Source organism: Motacilla alba, chromosome 7 (genome assembly GCF_015832195.1).
Source record: "Motacilla alba alba isolate MOTALB_02 chromosome 7, Motacilla_alba_V1.0_pri, whole genome shotgun sequence".
Lineage (NCBI taxonomy): Eukaryota > Metazoa > Chordata > Aves > Passeriformes > Motacillidae > Motacilla > Motacilla alba.
This window is the reverse complement of record NC_052022.1, coordinates 19,856,758-19,876,709: the sequence shown is the minus strand read 5'-3', so window position 1 is coordinate 19,876,709 and position 19,952 is coordinate 19,856,758. Positions and strand designations below refer to the sequence as shown.

General features: G+C 38.2%; 1 protein-coding gene across 9 annotated transcripts in view; it reads right to left on the bottom strand.

Moving 5' to 3' along the window:
- The window catches only part of MYO3B (myosin IIIB), a 199,356-nt gene that overhangs the window by 10,312 nt on the left and 169,092 nt on the right, over positions 1 to 19,952 (bottom strand). The window contains exon 35 of one of the 9 annotated variants that reach the window (XM_038141812.1): positions 14,207 to 14,275. The exons of the other annotated variants lie outside the window; for them this stretch is intronic. Within the exon in view, the coding sequence (XP_037997740.1) occupies positions 14,229 to 14,275 (47 nt within the window). The 3' untranslated portion in view covers positions 14,207 to 14,228. The remainder of the gene's footprint in view (positions 1 to 14,206; positions 14,276 to 19,952) is intronic. 9 annotated transcript variants of the gene reach the window in all.

Below are 19,952 nucleotides of genomic sequence, written 5' to 3'. Positions count from 1 at the left end.
AATAGCAGATTCCAGAGGTGTGGCAATCAGTCAAAGTCCAAAAGGTTTAGACAAATACAACTGAACTTCAGGGAAAAATAATTCATGCTAAACCATCTAAATGGTAGAAACTACTTCTGGACAATGCAAAAAATTTAACTGATTGTTATTTTCCTTCACTCTTCAAACCTGACCCAAGGTGGTTGTGGGAGTTTTTGGTTAATTCATAAAATCATAGGATGGCCTGGGTTGGAAGGAACATTAAAGATCATCTAGTTTCAACCCCCCTAATATGGGCAGGGACATTTCCATTACACCAGGTCACTCAGAGCTCCATCCATCCTGACCTGGAACACTTCCAGAGATGAGGCACCTACAAATTCTCTGGGCAACCTATTCCAGTGTCTCACCAGCCTCAGAATAAAGCATTTCTTCCTAATATCTAATCTAAACCTATTCTCTTTCAGTTTGAAGCTATTCCCTTTGTCCTGACGCTACATGAAAAGTTCCTCTCCATCTTCCTTCTGAGCCCTCTTTTTAGGTACTGAAGACTGCAATTAGGTAATTCCAAAGCCACCTTTTCTCCAGGCTGAACAACCCCAACTGTTTCATGCTTTCTTCATTGGAGTGGTGCTCCATCCCTATAGTCAACTTGGTAGCCCTCCTCTGAACTTGGACCAAATATTGATGTTTTTCCTGTGCTCAGAAACCCAGAGCTGGATGCAGCATTCCAGGTGGGGTCTCACAAGAGTAGAGCAGAGGCGCAGAATCACCTCCCATGATCTGCTGGCCATGCTGCTGAGAGTGCATCTCACAATACAGCTGGCTGGTGATCTTTTCAGAAGAGACAGTTACTGATGAAAACCAGGTCATACGGGGTATGCTGGAATTACTACATATCACAGCCTATTTCCTAGTTCTAGAAGACCTGGTTAATACAATAGCCACCAGATGATAAAAAATATCTATCTCACATTGTCATATGAACTAAGTGATGTCTCTCTCACCATTTGAGGAACTCCATAGGATCACTACAAGTTAATGAAGAACTTCACAGCAGAAAAACCCATGGAGAGCAATTAAATATGAAGAGATCACTTCCAGATCAAGACATCCCTGAGCCACAAACTATGTCTGGCTGGAGAGTGTTCTGGGCAAATATCTCTGCTTGCCCTACTTTTATACTATACCCTAGGCTTTTCCTCTTGGTTACTGTGAGAAAGAGAAAATTAGGATAAGTAGACTTAGAAGGGACTGGAAATGCTCTTTTTTATGTGTGGGTGGGTTTTTCTGTTTGTTCATTTTGTGTGTGTGTGTGTGTGTGTGTGTGTGTGTGGAAGGTGGCTAATATTCAAACAACCAGGTATGAGATCAACTTAAAATAAACATATTCAAGCAAAACAAATGCCTAAGAGGCACCTGAAATGGAGGCTGAGGTAACTTTTCACAAGGAAAATACCAGAATCTTCACTGTAAAGATATTTCAAGATCAACTGTTTATGGCAGGAAGGTTGTATGACACTTGCCTCTTTGCTAGCAGTGCACTAGATCAGCCTGAGGTTCTGGAAGCTGAAGCTGAAATACCGTGCAAAGATGAAGACAAAAGAAAGCCAGTAATTCTTCGGTTTCCTGCACATGCCCCATTTTCCCTTCTCCATGAGTTTTTATCTGAGTTACTAGTCCTAAAGTAGAAACACCTACCCTAGGGACACCTACACAGGCATCGTGCACTCAGAGGTTTGCCACGAAGCTTGTCTCTTCAGCATTATGCCATGGTTGGGATCAGATTATTGATGCAGTTTATTTATTAAGTGAAGTTAAAAAAAATAGGATTAGAAAAAAATCTCAAGTGAATTTTTTGTCCTTCCCTGTCTTCCAAAGTAAAACCATGCACCATGTTGGAAGTATGAGAAGTTTTCGAAATTGCTCAGAAACAAAAGCTTTCAAAAAATTCTTACAAATACAACATAAACAATTGAGCAACTCATGATACTTCTGCACAATTAGATGGCAGCTATTTCTTCAAAGAAGAATTAGGATGATGATTTAGTCAAAATGATTAAATAAATAGCTTAGGCGACTTTAAAATACAAATCCTAAATAACATGACAGTATCATCAATTTTAGAGATAGTCTCCAAAACACATTTGGAGCTAGTAATACACAAGTTTTCAAACTGCAGATTGTGGGTCTTAAGAGCTGCATCTCATGTGCTAATATGCTTCAGAAAACTCACTGGACACTTGGCACTGGTTCATCTTGTGGATGCTAAGAAGAGGAAAGCATATGGGGAAAAAGATGAAACAAACATGAAAAGTAAACAGTGAGATTAACTTTCAAAAATAGTCAAAACATTCAGTGCATTAAAGAAGAGTAACAAATCACAAATACCTTCCTAGTACTACTTCGCTACAGAGCCAACTACTGCATTTGCCAAAAATGCATCGTAAAATTGCGGAGAGTTAGTGTGTGCGATCAAAAGTAGGGCAGGAGGCAATCTGTAAGTTCACACTCTATTAAGATGTGGTTCATAATGGTCTGTGTTTCAGAGTTGCTGTTGTAGCATACAGCCTGGATACATTTAAAGGTAATCCCTCACCTTCTTCCAAACTGTAATAATAGCATTTTTATCCCATGCCCTCAGAGATTAAGCCACTTGATTGACTTTGAATTCCGGACACACAGGAAATTTGTATTAATTTAGCATAATGATGAGGCGCAATAAAGGCTCTGTGGAACCACAACAGCACGGTCTCTGAGGTTTTGTTCGTTACAGAAACACAATTTGCATATCTAAAGGCTTGAAACCATGGGTCCATATTGATACAACTAGTATCTCAAATTTGAGTGTAGCAGATTCAGCATATATATCAAAGAATAAATGGTAGAAGCCCAAGATAAAACTCTCAGTAGATTTCTTCATTAAGAAAGAAGGTCTTTTTCTGAATTCAAGGTAGTTGGCAGCAATAACTTTTAAAGGGGGTATGAAAGCAAGCTTGACTGAAACTTGTAAAAATATCACTAGTCAGATATTTGCTTCCTCGTGTTGCTACAGTACTTTGGTCTGACATTAGTAAATGTTGGAACTAAAGGAGGCATCTTGGCTAGATAAAGGAAACTAACGCTGCTGACCTAAGTTCTACAGCAATCCATTTCTTTAAGGGGCTGTTACGTGCTACTGGGACCCTCAATTAGTGATAGGTCAGGAGGGATCTACAGATAAAACTCAGGCCACTAAATTCTGAAGGAATATTTTGAAAGAAAAACTGAAGAAGCATGAGCAAACTAGTCAATGACAGATTTTGAAAAATAAGCAGGAGAAGAAAAAACCTTCAGGCTTCAAAGATGTCTGTTAACCTGTGAAAGAACATCTAGGTTTGGGTTTTTTTAACTACTTCCAAATCCAAATCACAACCTTTTATTGACAACTCACACTATGAATCTAGTGGAAGCATGCTAGACACATATAAAAATAAGGGCTCATCATTTTCAGTGGTGCAGTTCCTTATCTTTCATCCTGAAATAGCAGATGGGAGTGTCCAGTAATACTAAAGTAAATTCAGAAAATGTAGAAGAGATATTTAAAGAAGAGTGAGGGAGGTCTGCAAAGAATTCCAACCCTGGGATCTCAGTAATAATATAGTAAATTTAAGCTATGTATTTCATGGTACTTAGCAACACTACCTGTAGTAAGAGTTTTGGGAGTGCGAAGCACACAGAATATGTGAAATTTTCATCCAGTCTTTCCTAAATGCTTCTAAAGAAAATTTTGGTGAAGATTTCAGCTCATGGGGGCAGAGGAAGATGTACATATATGTGCACATATACAAACAAAGTTGACCTGCTGGTATTATAGTGACCTGCTTACATGAAAGTATGTTGTTTTATTCTAAAAACACTGTTCTTGACAGGGCTCAGCTTGCATTAATGTATCAGCTCACTGCATTATATTCTCCTTTAAACACAATTTTTGTTCTTGAGTGTATTTTTAAAAACGGTAAATGCTATGGAATTAGTTAGATTCTTTATTTCTCTCATAAATATGTGACTAATTCAAGTGACTTTGAAGACATTTTATTCCTCAGAACATGATGAACTCTTTTTTAGAAAAATAAGCATTGATTTCAAGGTTCAAACGGAGGCACTGAAAAGGCTGATTTTTAAACCATCGCAGCTTACCCGATCTAGAAAATCAGGCTCTTCCACGGTGTGTTACTGCAGGTACATGGAATTTCTTGTTACTCCAGAAAATACAGGTTAAGTGATTTCTGGAATTTTTGGTGGGGTTGATTTGGATATTTTTTTACCTCCTAATTACTTCAGATATCTGATTTTTTCTCAACCCCTTTCTTACAAGTCTATATTAGATTCTTGGCTGCTATTGAATAGCATATCCCTATAGAATAGGTTGTGATATAACATCAAAATCTGTTTGTGTCCTGATTCTGTACTTGGATCTGTGGATATTGCAGAGTATGCAAAGTTTGTGAATTAACACTTTATTCATTACTGTGCACTAATTCCTTGTGTGAATGACCTACAAAAGACCCCACAGAATTACAACATGAACAAACTGATGCATTGCAAGTGTACCTATTGCCACAGAATGCCACTTCTGATTTCTCTCTTTTGGATAGCCAGGAAGTATGGCCATATTAACATAACTCTCATCCACAACATATTCTACTTCTCAGTAGGACTAATTAGCTTAGGCACGGCACTGCACTCATCCAGCTATACTGCCTCGGGGTCTGATTCACATCTAGCCTGAACAGCCTTGCGAAGAACTGGCACGTGTTGAGTTGCTATATAGTAAATTTATATTAGCCTTACACTTTACTAACTTTCCCATGGAGACAAAACCTAAAAATCAGCTTTACCGCTGTGAACACAGTCATCAAAGTCTCCTACTGAACTAATGCCATAATAATAATGACAATATCCTGAAAACACTAGCATGGGTGCACACCTTCACTACTACAACAAGTTCCTCTGAAGCCAGTCCCAACATTAGGCATATGAATACAAGGGAAACATTGGAAAGTATCAGAAAAACACAGCTTAGAGAAATTAAATTAAAACAAAAATGTGCAACAGAATTTTAAGTCCAGTCTTTAGAAAGGATTGGCTTTATTAGTCCCATTATTAAAGAGCACTGTGAAGTAAAAGGCTATGGGCAGAGAGAAATGTGCATTTCTCTTCACTCATAGAAGATACAGTAAAATTTTAAAGTTCATCACTCAGTCTATCTACACAATACTCAAATTAACTCATGAAGCAGTTATAAGTCAGACATAACTGAGAGCCATATACTTTCTACCAACCCATAATAATATGTAAGAGTACTTAAGGCTAACCTTCGATGAAAAATTTTTATGCTAGGTTCTTCAATAAAACAAATGTAAGAATAACTTCTGCTTTCATGGAGAGTATGAATCAATGTGTAACTTCTCATCACTGTCTAAATTAAATGAATATGAGACTGTTGGGTGGACAAAAGCAAATTGAAGATAATCAGCAAAATTTATGTTTTCAAATAATGTACAGACCACACACATTATTTCAAAGAGACATATAAAACGATGAGTTTTGAAAGAAATTTAAATTATAACATAGAAAAAAGGAAAGAAACACTACTTGTGGACACTAAGTTACAATTCATTGTTTGCTTTCACAAGGTAGAGCAGCAGAAAATTATCTCCCTCTTGTCACACATTTCATTTTTGATTAGGTCATTTTGCATTATTAGTAACTTCAAAATGCGGACACAAAAATAAGAGGTCCAAAGATATTTCTTCTCCTCTGAAAATGAAAATTAGTAGAAGAAAACTATCTATAACATCACATACAGGAAAACAAGGTTTTCGGTTTTTACTGCAAACACTCATTCATGTCAGCAGTCTACATGAAGCCAATGTGTTATCCCATTGCATAATGATGGATCATGTGAGGTCTTATGAGATGGCACCAATATTCCAAAAAAATATATTATTTTTAGTGATTTATCCCTTTTTCTTACTCTCAACCAATAACACATGTTTTTCCAAAACAAATTACTGTTCTTTCACCATTTTTTAAAGCATTGTTCACATTATTATTTATACAGAACCACAAATCCTTATTTTTATTTGTAAAATACATAGGAGAAGTTAACTATACCTATCCTACTATTTTGCGTTCTGCAATTCTATCTCTGCTATTAGGGCTTGATCTAGAAAGTTTGTGCAGAAATACAAAATACATCAGGAAGCTGTTTTGGCATATGAAGTCTTAGCTTTACATGATTTGTGTACTTATTTTTCAGACAGTTACTAGGTTTCAACAAAAACCCTTGCAGAGCAGGATGTGGGCAGGCTGGCTACACAGCTGCTGTGTGGCTTGTGAGGAGGAGGTGCCTGTACCATCTGACAGTGCCAGCAAAGGGCCAATGTCTTCATTACATTGTCCTTCTCTCTCTTTCCTCCAAGGCTGCAGACAGCTAGGACCACGACAACTGTTAGAACACACATACAGAATGTGAGGGATGAATTTCCCAGTTATCTCTGCTGAAGTATTAAATTCAGATGTCTAATGATGACATTCTAAACATTATCATTACTTATTTCACTGCAGCTCAACGCACAGAGAGGAAGAGAGAGTAATTCCTACTATGAAGAGCCCCATGACACATTGCTCCTCTTTTACAAGAAACAGCAGTAGCTTGTGCCACTGTTCAAGAAAGACTTGAGTGTCCAAACACTAGCTGGGAACCTGGGCTCACAAAAGAAGGCTGAGCTCATCAGACTTCAGTGAAACACCAAGGTAAGAGAGGGTCCAAGGTGGCCATGGAGATGAGAGCGCACAGCTGATTACCTTTTCTAGTTTTGTTTCTGGAATGAAAATATTCAGAAGAAAAAGGTTTCATGTCCAATCATGTATCACACCACTAAAGAGGCGACAAAGTTTGTCCTTCATGCAGAAACAAAAGGACAAAACCAAAAATCTTGCCTGCAATTGTGTTTTTCCTAAAATTTTAAAGAATTTATGGCAAACCTGTGAATAAGAGGTACTCTGCTGCTGCCAAAGTGTAACTACAATGGCACCCAAACATATTTCTAACATCTAATAAAAATAGAACTTTGGCAATTTAACTTAGAACATCAGAAAAATGTGCTTATTGTCCACACTCACCGAAGCTAAAAAGTCAATGACATCACAAAAACTAACTATTTTTTTGGATTCTGTTTTTTTTTTTTTTTATAGTATCAAAAGATAGCATTTGAAGATGAGAAACTATTGAAGTAGCACACAAAGTCAATAAAATGATCTCACTACATTTGCCAATGTACATAATGAGTTTTATCTTTAAAAATAGCCTAGTATTTAGTTGTGTAAGTTCCAAATGGCATTTAATGGATGAAAGTGCCTAAAGATTTCTGAAAGTGTTCCTACATTTTGGCCACTAGCATTCTGCAGCAGGATAATTTAAATCTTCTTTCAGTGCTGGGTACTCAAGATCACAGCCCTCCTTACTTCTAAAGAGGAGGAACTTCCCCCTATGTGGAAGGGAAGCATCCCAATAAAAACCATAATGCACAGCCATTGATGGGCCCTATTCAGGAAGTGCCACGACCAGGCAACTGTAGAGTGTCTAACCTGAGTTAGAAGTTAATAAGGCTTTTTTTTTACCAATTTGTTCCCTCACTAACACTGAAATTTTAGGGCAACAGAAACTTCTTTTTTTGTGAATTCAGGTCATATTAACTAACAGTTTCAGCTGAAATAACATGAAAAAACTTCAGAGATGTTGAAAGAATTCATTCTGGCATCTCAAAAAACAAAACATTTTGATTTTGTCACAAGGGGACTCCTTTCCCAAAACAGAGGAGGTAGTGCTGCCACCCCTGATATCAAAAAACTCAGTGATTAGGCCATGTTCTTAGATTGTAAAAGATGTAGCTTCAAGCACCTCCTTAAAGTGATTTGGTACAGGGACCTGAACCCAAACATCATGCTTCTCAGGAGAGCAGCCTAACTGCTGGGTTAGAAAATATTCTTAGGTAGGTTTCTCTCAACCTCATTTGTTGAAAGTGTCCCACTTTACATAAAGTAGTTAAATATTCATTCAAACAGATTGAAAAAGATTGAAAGCCAGGTGCTGGCCCCCTTTTTCTCTGACTGCTCAAATTACCAGGATCTCAAGTCATTCACATGCTCTCTGTTTCTATGGCCTACTTACTATTTAATGCACATTCCACTGATGGGAGAAAGGGGAGAAGGAGCAAATGCTTTCTTCTCTGAACTTCTGTATTGGCCTTGGGCATAGCCCAGACCAGTGAGAACATGGGCTGGTGAAAGTTTTGAGCTTTACCTTTGGAAGGACAGTACTATTGAAGGTAAGAAACGATCACTTTTGAATACATAGAGTAGATAAAAAAATAAAGTAGTGTAATGACAAAAAATAGTATTACTTAAAGGAGAAAGAAGTGAGACATCTGCATCTATTTGTATCCACTGTTTATCCCTATTGGCACAATTAATAAAAGCTATGCATAAATCACACAAAGTTCATTAAATCCACTGGCTCAGGCTGCTGACTAATTGGTAAATACACACTCGATAAAAATGTAAAATGTATGCCAACTCCACATTGTACCACATTGTAAAGCTGTTTTCTAGTTAAGAAGTCTCTGCTTCTCTGTGGCTTTTCCAACACAGCTCGATTTTCACAGTTATTGATCTTAGAAAAACAATAATGCCCAGAACAGTGCCAAAAGGCCTTAAAATAGGAAAACAAAAAGCAACTCTATCAAGTGTACAGAGACCAAAAAGTTTACTATCCCCTGTCTAGGGCAATTTTCTAACACACACACACACACACACACACACACACACACACACACACACACACACATTAATTTAAGGTCTGCTGATGCCTGCTCTGTACAATTCAACAGACTATTTAAGGCACTTCAACTCTTTTATGAATGTGACCTTCAGCATGTTCTTCTGCAATGTTGCCCTCACATGAAACATGCCCACAACATGAAACAATCACTGCCCAGCAAAACTTTGCATCTTTTAAATCTATCAATTCTGATAAATTAAAGGTCTGGGAACTATGCAGGCCTGTGCAGACAGGCAACAGAACACTACCAGAATTAGACACAAACAAAAACAAATTATAAAAAACATGACAAGTATGAGAGTGCCTGAGGATGGAGAAAGTTACAGAAGAACGTCTTCATTCATTTGGACAGGATGAAGAATTTGTGCACTTCAAAACATTCTTCTTTTCAGAAGAGGCCAGCACCCAGCCAATCACAGATTTTTATAGATAGGGAGCTCAGCAAAAGGTTTTAATATTTACAGTACCTGTGCAAAAATCCATGGAAAGCCTTAAATGAAGGGTCTTTTGCTACCATCACTGAAGACTCTGTGGACAGCCTTCCTGACATCAAACAAACCCAGATGTAGAGAGGCCTTGGGAGCTAGCCCAGTGCTTTGTCTGGGTCTGACCTCAAGTTTTCTGTATTTACATTTTTTTCCAAAACACTATTTAGAACAGATGTCACTGGACACCAGAGCTCTTCTCCAAGGCTGGAGTAGAAAATAACAGGAAAAGAGGGAGATAAAGACCAGCTCAATTTACATGACATGAGAATATTGATCTGCATAGCAAAGAGAGGGAAGAATCCACACATCTCCAATTTTACTTTAATTAGACTCACAATCAAACACCACTGCTGATTTCCCTCTATTAAGGGTCAAGCAAAAGGCTTGGTTTGATTTTGAACAGCCTTATAAACAAGTGGAATACTTTGGTTTAAGACCATCTCTGCTTGTATTCTCTATTTCTGCCATTGACTTTGGCAGTGCCTGAACAACATATTAAAAGCACTTGCCTCAAACCACACTTTTGGAGCGCATGTTTGAGACAAAGGATGAAATAATGTTGAAAAACAGTATTATGAAACTGATATAGATTTAATAGTGGCTAAATGAAAGAAATGGGAATATGAAACCCCCTTCTCTAGACAATGTGTGGTGAAATAATCTGTTTGCAATGGAGGGAAAAAGCTCGAAAAGAAACATTTGGAAACAATACAAATGACATATGGTCCCATATGTTGAATCTATAATGTTTCCTAATTCCTTCAGGGTAAAATTCACCCTTCTCCTGAACAACTCCAAGTAATTGAGATTTTCTTGAGAGGAATGTAGGAAGGACTAGAATCTTCCCTCCATACATAGACAAGAGAAGACTATGAAGCAGCTTCACTGCAGTTGCCATTTTACCCATGGCTTGAAGCAGCACCAATAATGTTTTTTGATCCTTTTCTAGGTAATTATAATTGCTGATGCATATGCTCATCCTCATCTCTTCTCCTTGGCTGAGTCTGCTCAGGGCATGCTTTCTCTGTAGTGTGCTCCATGGTAAAGAAGGCACGTGCTCAGCTTTCTGAATCATACTAGGACAGCAGTGTAGCTGCAGTTGCTTTAGAAGTTTTATATATAGCAAGCTGCATGTTGGTGCTGACAAGGCATCCTCAGGGCAATTATGCTCAGAGCATTTTTTGGTGATGCCTTTACAGCCCTTAGGTTTTTGAGATACAGGATTTCCACTCATAATTCCTGGTTCTATGCTGTTCATCATTCCCTGGGTGAGGGAGTGAAAGAGGAAAAAGCCTGCAAAATCTGGCAACAGGTTTTATCCTCTTAGTGAATAGATGTTTCAAATGTGTTGAACACAACTGGTTAAACATGTACCCAGCAATGAAAGCATCTCATATCCAAATGCTCTGAATTAAATAGTGATATAATAATTATTGGAATTTTGTCATATGTTGGGTGGCTGCACTACTCAAGATTGAGCAGGTAACTGCCTAGGTGAACAAATTACTGGAGATAGTTAAGCAGTCACAGTTCTGTTGACTCCTCACAGCTCTGGAAAGCCAAGCTGCCTAGAGCTAAGGTACCCATTTGCAGTTTTCATTGCTGATCCATATGAGTGTAACTTCACACTGCAATACCTCTGTTTGCACATGAAAGGAAAACTTTTCTCACAACCCTTATTCTTACAATAAGAATCTTTGGGTTGTTCCAAACTTCAGATGTTCCAAAGATGGACTATATTGCTATTTTCCTGCTATTTTCCATTAAAGTCAAGCTCAATGCCCATTTTAAAGGTCATTTAAGCTGTTTATTAAATTGATTCATTTTTGCCATCTCTAGTCTGCTTCAGGTGCTAGTAATTAGTTGTATGCATTGACCTATTTTGTTTGTATACTGATAGTTTTGAAATCATATGTTATTAAACGTTATCCATTATTATTCTTGTTTATACTCCTTTAAAATTTGTGTTAAATACCATGCCATCCTCAGCCTGCTAGGAAAAGACATCTTTGCTGTTTTGTTTTTGTGTTTAACCCAATTGGGTGGTAGTAACAGGAATTACCTGTGAACATTGGAGGGAGTAACACTGCAGCAACTGGCATTTCCACTGAAAAATGATCTATGATATGACGCCTAGATTTTTCAGTTCAGATGAAGTCCATCAACAGAGGGATAGTCAAAAGGTATATTCATGACTGGTATCAGAGAAAGATAAAAATTTTAACAGATATGATATGATCAAACGAATCACTAAAAATCTTCATTTAGCTGATATCCTGCTGTGAAATGAGAATAAAGGCAAAAAAGCCTTTGTCCCTAATTTGGTTGGTTGAGGGAACTAGGCAATATGCTGAAATCAAATCAAAATTTATCACTTAATTTTCCTTTAACTATGATGAAATAAAGCACAGGCTTATTATTTCCTGCATTCCACAAAGATACCTTTGTTCTTCACTTTGTAAGTAAAAGCTTGCATTAATGGAAGTTTCTAGGGAATCATAATATGGTTAGGGTTGGAAGCAACCTTGAAGATTGAGTTTCAACCCCTCTGCCATGGGCAGGGACACCTTCTGTCACACGAGGCTGCTCAAAGCCCCATCCAACCTGGCCTTGATCAGTTCCAGGGATGGGCATCCACAGCTTCTCTGGGTATGCTGTCATTCTTAAGCATTACGTCCTCCACAAACTAATAAACCTAAACATGCACAGAAGCATCTTGCAGTGCCTAGGCACAAAATGAGGAGGTTGAAGAAATTGCAGGCTGCTTCTCTGAGTTGCTCTCTAAACTGGCAGCATGTAACACCCAGGAAAGACATCTTCCATCATCAGACACCAGCGACAATATCCTGTCCATCTAGCAGGATAGCACCTGAACCTCAGGGACAATACTTTGATATGTCAATATTCAAGACATCTTTTATGCTCAGAGATTCATGAAAAGTGTCTCAGACTATGGTTTGCACACACTGACTTCTACAAATGATCAGTAATACTCGTATCACACACATAGCTACCAGTTAGTGGTCACAGTCTTCTGGAAGCCTTTTATTTCAAAGGCAGAAAAATCCACATGTGTCTCTGTTGAGAACTCAGGTTTCAGGAAAGGTGCAAAAATGGCCAATAAAATGATAGTGTGTCCTGCAAAAGATTTGGCTGAGTATGGAAGAAATGGCTGTGTCAAGTACAGTTTGAATGAGTTTTTGTTCTTGAGTATTATCTGAGTTGACTGAGATGCTGCTTTGCTATCATAGTGACCCAGATGCCCAGCTCAGTAGTGCTGTCCCGATGACACTGATCCACAGCAAATACTAGAGCCTAGCATTCAGACCTGTAAATGTGAGATGTTACACAACCCAGGCTCACAGAAGGAATTTCTACTACACAAAGGTGTTGGAGCTGCTGGGAGACTGTCCTTGTCTTGCAGTTAGATCGGAAACCACAGCCCGAAGGCAACACAGGGACCATCCTAGGGAAGTAGTGTGCGCTCTAGGATTCACATCTTTTCAGTCCAGCTCTACTCATTTGTGCTCATCCCCAAGTAGAAATCCACCAGAACATTTTTTTTTTCTGGAATACAGATATAAAGCTATCATAAATACAGAGAAGGATATGGTGAGGATAAGGGCTCCAGATTTCTGAGTCGCCCCCTGAAAGAAGCAGCGATCTTTTAAATCTATGGGTAGGGATAAGGAAGTACTTTGGCCCTCCAGCTGGACAACAGGGCTAAGAATTATCCAGACAAAAACTACAAAAGTCCAGGAAGAATGTAAAGAAAGCATTTAGGCTCAGAACCACAATAAACTCCAAGAATAAACTTCTGCCCAGTAAATTTCTAGAGGTCACTAAGCTAACCTTAATGCTGATCCAAGATGAGTTTTATTATCTGATAGATACAGAGCCAACAGTACATTCCAAATATATCCACAGGTACTACACTATAGGAATGAAAAATCTTCCCTCTGTGGGAAATCATCCTGTCTTGAAGGGAAAAGATGATTATTCCTCTTCCAATCACCATCATTTGCTCTTCCCCAGCTCTCTAAAGGGCAATGAAGGCATGGCTACTAGAAACCATTTCAAAACCTAAACCAAGATGGAGCTGAGGAGGGAATGGTATGGGGAGGGAAGAAAATACCTATCTGTATATTTATTTCCAAAACTACTCATTGTGCCACTAGCTTACTTCTCTTTGGTTCTTGTCTCTGCTTGTAAAACTGCTTACCTGTTTATTTGGCGTCTACAACACCTCTGTCAGAATGTGAATTGGCATCAGCAATGTGTCAGCCTGTGCCAGTGACAGATGATGCTGGTCGTCTCCCCCCACTGTAATGCTTACATTACTTCTCTTTTTCTTTTAAATGTGAACTTGACACTATCTGCATTAACCCATCACCAATACTCAGAAAGTCATCTCTCTTCTTTAATATTTGGAAATACTTAAAGAGTTTCATGAAAATATTTTCATGGAATGTTTGATGTAAAAAATGCTCCAAGGCAGATTTTTTTCAGTTAACATTTCAAAATTGCTTCAAGACTGAATGAACCATGTGATGATATACTGCTATGTTTTAATTTAATTTAAATGAAAATGTATTCAATATTTAAAAGGTCTTTTACAAAATACACATAAACTATTAAAAACAGTACCTGGGCTATTCTGCAGTAAAGTGAACAGAAAAAACCCCACAACTGGGATACAAGGCCCTGTCGCCACTCAGCAGTCCACAAAACAACTTCAGTGCTTAACCACATCCTTCCTTCCCAGGGAGACCATGACTCAGAAGGCACAGAGCCAATGCACTCTTGCCAGATATTTGAAATTATAACTGAGGAAAAAAAACCATTAACTTACCCAGGACAAAGCTCAGTTTCTTCTAGATGTACCCAGGCTGGTACCTTTGTGAAATCATCCTTAGACTGACTGCAAAGAAGAGGCACAGGGTGCAATTACAGCATCTCCCTAATACTTCCAGGAAGAGGACAAGAAGCAGATGGGTCTATATCCACAGTTATCATCTGTCAGATTGGCTAAACTGGCTTTACATACAGGCAGCTGGGAATGTTTTACAGCACTCTCCATCACATCCTTTCTCTAGTTGACTGCATTTTTCCTTCTACATCAAATTGCCTCTTGGATTAAGAGGACAGCTCCTGGACAATTTTGCTCCATCCATGCATGGAACAACTGGTACATGCTTGATGTGTCGCTGTACCATTTTCTTTAGAATGGTGTAGCACTTTCAAAGTGGATGGAAGGTTGCAGAAGAATTGTGATTTTTTGATCCGCTGACAAAACAACTTTGTCCTGACCACTTTGATCTGGCTGAAGAGAACACAGCAGCAGCACTGGAGATTTATACAACCTGCAGAGTGTCTTAGTGCCTTCTACAGTAGAATCACTGCCCCCTCTAAGCAGAAAACAGTCCACTGATCATAGTCTATTTTCTCAAATGAAATGTGGAGGGCAACATTTGCTCTATAGGGATATATAACTGCTTGCTGTAGTTACATAGAAACACATAGAAACCATAGCAAGATTTAACATTTCAGACTTTTCTCTCCACTCTGGCAGGGTCAGCTGTGTCTCAGACAGCTTTGGTGTAGACATATTCTTCAAGGCACAATGAAGAAAAACCACTCTAGTTATTCACAAGACTTTTTCAGCCTACTTCAGAAGATGATAAATTTATTCTTTCATTTACAAGACTCTGCAGTACCAGTATAACTTGTTATAAGCTGTCCCTGTTTATTTTTCCTCATATTTCAAAGGAAACTTTTCACTGCAAGCTAACTCCTCTGTTGAAAGTATACCCTACCTTTTAATATTTATAACAAAGACTTAATAGAGATCTGAAGGTCTACAGTCTTAGAAATAATGAAGGTCTAAATGTATCTCCATGATACATACATGTCTAGCTATGGCTGATTTGTCTGTGTGGAGTGCTAGGCTGGCACTGCACTAAAGCTTCTAACTCCAGTGCAAGTATTCCTGAGTACTTGTTCCTCTGCCAGGAGCACACATCCCAAGGTACTTTCACCTACAAATTCCATAACAGTGAAAGACAGAAGTTTAGTCTAGCCCAAAGACACAGAAAACTCACGGCTCATCTTGACCACTCTTGTCTAAGGTTTTCTTCGAGGAGATGACAACATTTTCTTCACCCAATGCTACAATCTGCACACAGGACTTGATTAAAATCCAATAGGGTTCCCATGAATCGGCTATTTTAGAGCCTAGACATGTACACTTAGGCATTAGAAAACACTGGTATTTCAGCTTCTTGGATAATAAAAGGGGATTTCCATATTAAAAGCTGGTAGTAAAGCTGATGGCAGTTTTCAGTTTTAGAACCACATGAGATACTTCGAAAGAAAGGGGTACTCCAGTGACATTGAGAAGTACTATGCAAACAGAATTTGGCCCAGCATATGAACCCAGACTCAGTTAGAATCTGGGCTTGAAAAAAATTCTTGATTTCTTTAAGAATCAGATCTTAACTTTGCAATGACTTCTTTTTCATCTGCATGCAAGATTTTAAAAATAGGACTGGTGTTTCCTTTAATTAGTATTTGATACAGTATTAATATTCCTATTTATCTTTTACATGCCATATGGATTAAATTCTCATTACTTTTGATCTTAATACTTTTAAAATATGTAAATCAGCAGACAGACACCCTCTTTAAAGCAGTGTTTGCACACCACATCTATTATTGCCTTGGGCAAAAGGAAAATATCTGCATTGCTGAAATTCCAGAATTGTGAGGAAATCTTGAAAAATCAGATATTAAACTGATCAATCTGGATGAATTATATAATGAACACATAAACTGCAGTTGTTTAGCTTCGGATGTACCTAAAATTGACTTTAAAAGTAGTGAAAGGCCATTAAAGAACATGTACTTAAAAGGGATCAATGAATTTAATTTCTGTACAGAAAAGAATGTTTTCAAAGGTTGAGTTAATTCAAGATGCACTGCCTTGAAGAACACTATAGTTTTTTTCAAAAACTCACCTTCAATGTAAGACATTAAAAATACAGTTATTTATTTTCAAGTTTATAGAATATACTGTTATGTTAATGAATCTATTGTTTTTCCAATACCATAGCACACTGCTGATGAATAGCCTGGCATTTGCGTGCATTTCCATTTGTCTGAATGTTATGGTTAAGCAGAAAGGAGAAACTTATGGGACTCATCAATACAAAAAAAGGGCAAAGAGGATACATGAGACTGGCCTCTGTTCACACTGTACGTAATCTCCAATGATATGGGAAGCATTTGGATTTAGTGTTGAATGAATATCGTTCATGAATGTATTAGTCTGAAAACGAAAGTTTAGCCAATTATTTTACATTTACTCTTCCTATAATATATAATATTTTTAGCTAGCCCTGTCAAATTTCTCTACCTACATTATACTGCTGAAGCGTATGCCAAGAGTTTTCAGGATAAATTAAGCAAATTAAGTTGTGGAAAGCAAACCTTACTCAGTACTACCATGCTCTGAGAGGTGGAGGGAGGATGCTGCACAGCTGCAAGCACACTGCCTGCCCCAGAGCATGTGTGCAGTGCCTGCATAAGGTATCCATTCTCTACCTTTCAGCCCTGAAAACTCTATGTCTGTTGAGAAATACCACATGAAAATTGGTTGAAAAGAAAGTTGCTCCTCAGTATCAGAAAAGGAATTTTTGGGGAAACTGGGCACAGCAGGGTCCATTTACTTCCTCTTATTTTCATTTTTTTCTGATCTTATCCAAAATCCACTGGGACCTTCTCCACTGTCTTGACTGAACTCTAAGTACAGGCCAGAAACCTGACAGCCTGAAGTATTCAGATTATTTTTATTTTGGTTATTTTAGGAATCTTCAGGACAAAATACTGGTGCTTATTCAAATGCATCTAAGAGCACACATCACTCCTCCTTAAATTGAATCACGAGGCCATGCTTGGCAGGGTCCACTCAAAATGAAAACCTGAGCCTGAGCTCTTTAATCCAACGGTTGTGTATAAACCATGCCTTCCCTGGGCACACACTAAGCAGAAGGTCCATTGCAATAAAGGCAGTGAAAGAAAAAAAAAAAAGGCCCTTGTTCTGAACAACAGTCTAGTTTAAGGCATAGTCTATACCAGCAAATGCTACCAATGCATTTATTTCTTGACATAATTGGATTGGCAGAAGTCCTCAGCTAGAAATACTGTTTTGGTTTTTTTTTTACCAGAACAACTCCATTCATTTGGCAAACTGCTTTAAGAACTTCTTTGCTATGATGCATGTCTTTCCAGAAAGGAAATTTGTTGTCATACATCTGCAGTCTTCTAACTGCAGATACAGCCTAACCTGCCAGTTCAGTGCAGACTTCTTTTTTCAAATGCCATCTTGCAAAAGACTACACTAAAAATACAACATTTTTCACATAAATCTGTAGGCCATAGTCAAACACATATATCAAAAAGAAGGCACATCAGAGTTCTTAAATTTGCAGGAGTCTGATAAGCACCACAAATATTACTTTGAACTTTCTACACAACTAAATTAAAATGTTTTCCCACAGTTACTTGCAAAGGCATAATTAGTAAGGTGTTAGTAATTGAAGCAGCAACTGTATATCCTCAACTGTGTTTAGAGTAACTAGGTAACAGAATGTCTTAGAAGTAATTTAGATTTCCCCTTTAAATGTCTTAATGGCACTGTAGGGGACAATGCAGCAGTTAGTTACCCCAGTTTAAATGCTTTATGTACTTAAATCGTGATTACTGCTCATTATTGTTTCACAACACAGATATATATTATCTTTGTCTTAAACAAGAAACTTATCAAATAGCAAAGTCTGTTCACAGCCATGCTATATTGTCTATACTGTTCAACCCATTTACTTTTCCAGTTGTACTATAAACATCTAATTCTAAGCAGTTACTTTGAATTCAGATTTCAATTTTTTTTGAATGGTCTTACTTAGGCAATGATTGTTATAATGCTAAACAAGATGTGTGGGTACCACTGCCACACCCTGAAGTACTGGGATCTTTGTGATGAAGCTCTGCTTCTGACTGCTGCATTTGTTACTTGCAGAATAAGGAGATGTTGCACACAAGCCTGTGAAATTCTATGTTAATAAATCAAGGATCTCTTGGCTGCTGAACTCACAGCTCTGTTCTCTAGTTAGTTCACAAGTATTTAATATCAAAGGGATGCAAATGTGAAGGTTTAGAAATAAAGGAGTAGCTCTTCCAAATTTGAAGCTAAATAAAAAGTCTGACAAGCAATACCATTAACAATCTGTATCACTTTTACCCTCTCTTGAAACTTAAGCACAACACAGTGTACTCCACTTTCACCTCTGCTTCAGGTAGCACACTTACTTTGCTCAATGATACAGCATCTACAGAAACTACATTACAGTATTCCATGGAAGTGACCCAATTAAAATAAATTCAAACAGCTATTACAAGCAAAACGTTCCTCACTTTCCAATTTTTTTCATCACTAGGATGGGGAGACCTTCTGCCTCGTTCACTGCAATCCCATGATGCATAGCACATTCACATAAATATAACCTTGGAATTCCACTGGAAACAGCTTCATGCTAAAGCCAACCACTTCCTCATCTCCTCTGTGAAATTATATACCCACACTGAAGCACAGAGGGCACAGTGCTAGAATATAAACTACTTTCATGGGCCACACAAGAGATAGGATAGTTCTCAAAAGTGCTCACCTTCCTAACCTATCACAGGCCACACACTCACATGAGAAGAAGCCAAAAGCAGGATATCATGTTAACCAAGTCTATTGATTTGAAACAGCCAACTTGTATTAATGATGACTTCTTTTCCTATGCCCTAGTGAAAATGGATTCTTGTTTTAGTTCTAGAGCACTCCTGGCAAGTCGGCTGGGAATATGCAGAACACAATGTACACCAGACTCCAGCACACTGCTGCCTTCCTGCTCTGAGCTTTGTCATCAGCTTACATGAAAACAAGCACAGGCCCATCCCACCAAAACTTGTTTTGTTCAGCTTGTTTTTGTTTCACAAGATCCTTCAGGGGAAACAATCCGGTCAAAAATCCAGCCACAATTCAAAATGTTTATATAAAACACACTTGGGGCTCAAATCTGTGGGAGCAATATTTTAAAACGCTTGTGTTTTTTGTTTCTGATTTGCAGTTCTTACTCAATGTTCCGGTATTGGTATGAACAAAGCCAGACAAAACCCCAAGCATTAGTTTAACAAATGTAATCCAGATACAATGGGCTACATTTACAGACCAGCCATGCTTGTTTATGTTGTAGCATGAAGATGCACGATGATGTTGAGCATAACAGGCCCAATTTAGAGTTTCCCCGAGGCCTCTTCAGAGAACACCCCTAGCACAGAGGGCCTGCTCACTGCATGCAGAGCCAGCTCCATTTCTTTGTTCCTACTTGTCTCAGGATAGGAATCATTCTAAGGCAGGGCAGCACAAACCTGAACAAAAGCCACCAGGATAAAGGGCTGCAGTCCCTGACAGTTAATCTTTCTCCCATATCCTCTAGACTTTCTCATTTTCAGTTGATGTGGAACTGGAGCAACCTCTGTAAATATGGGGACAT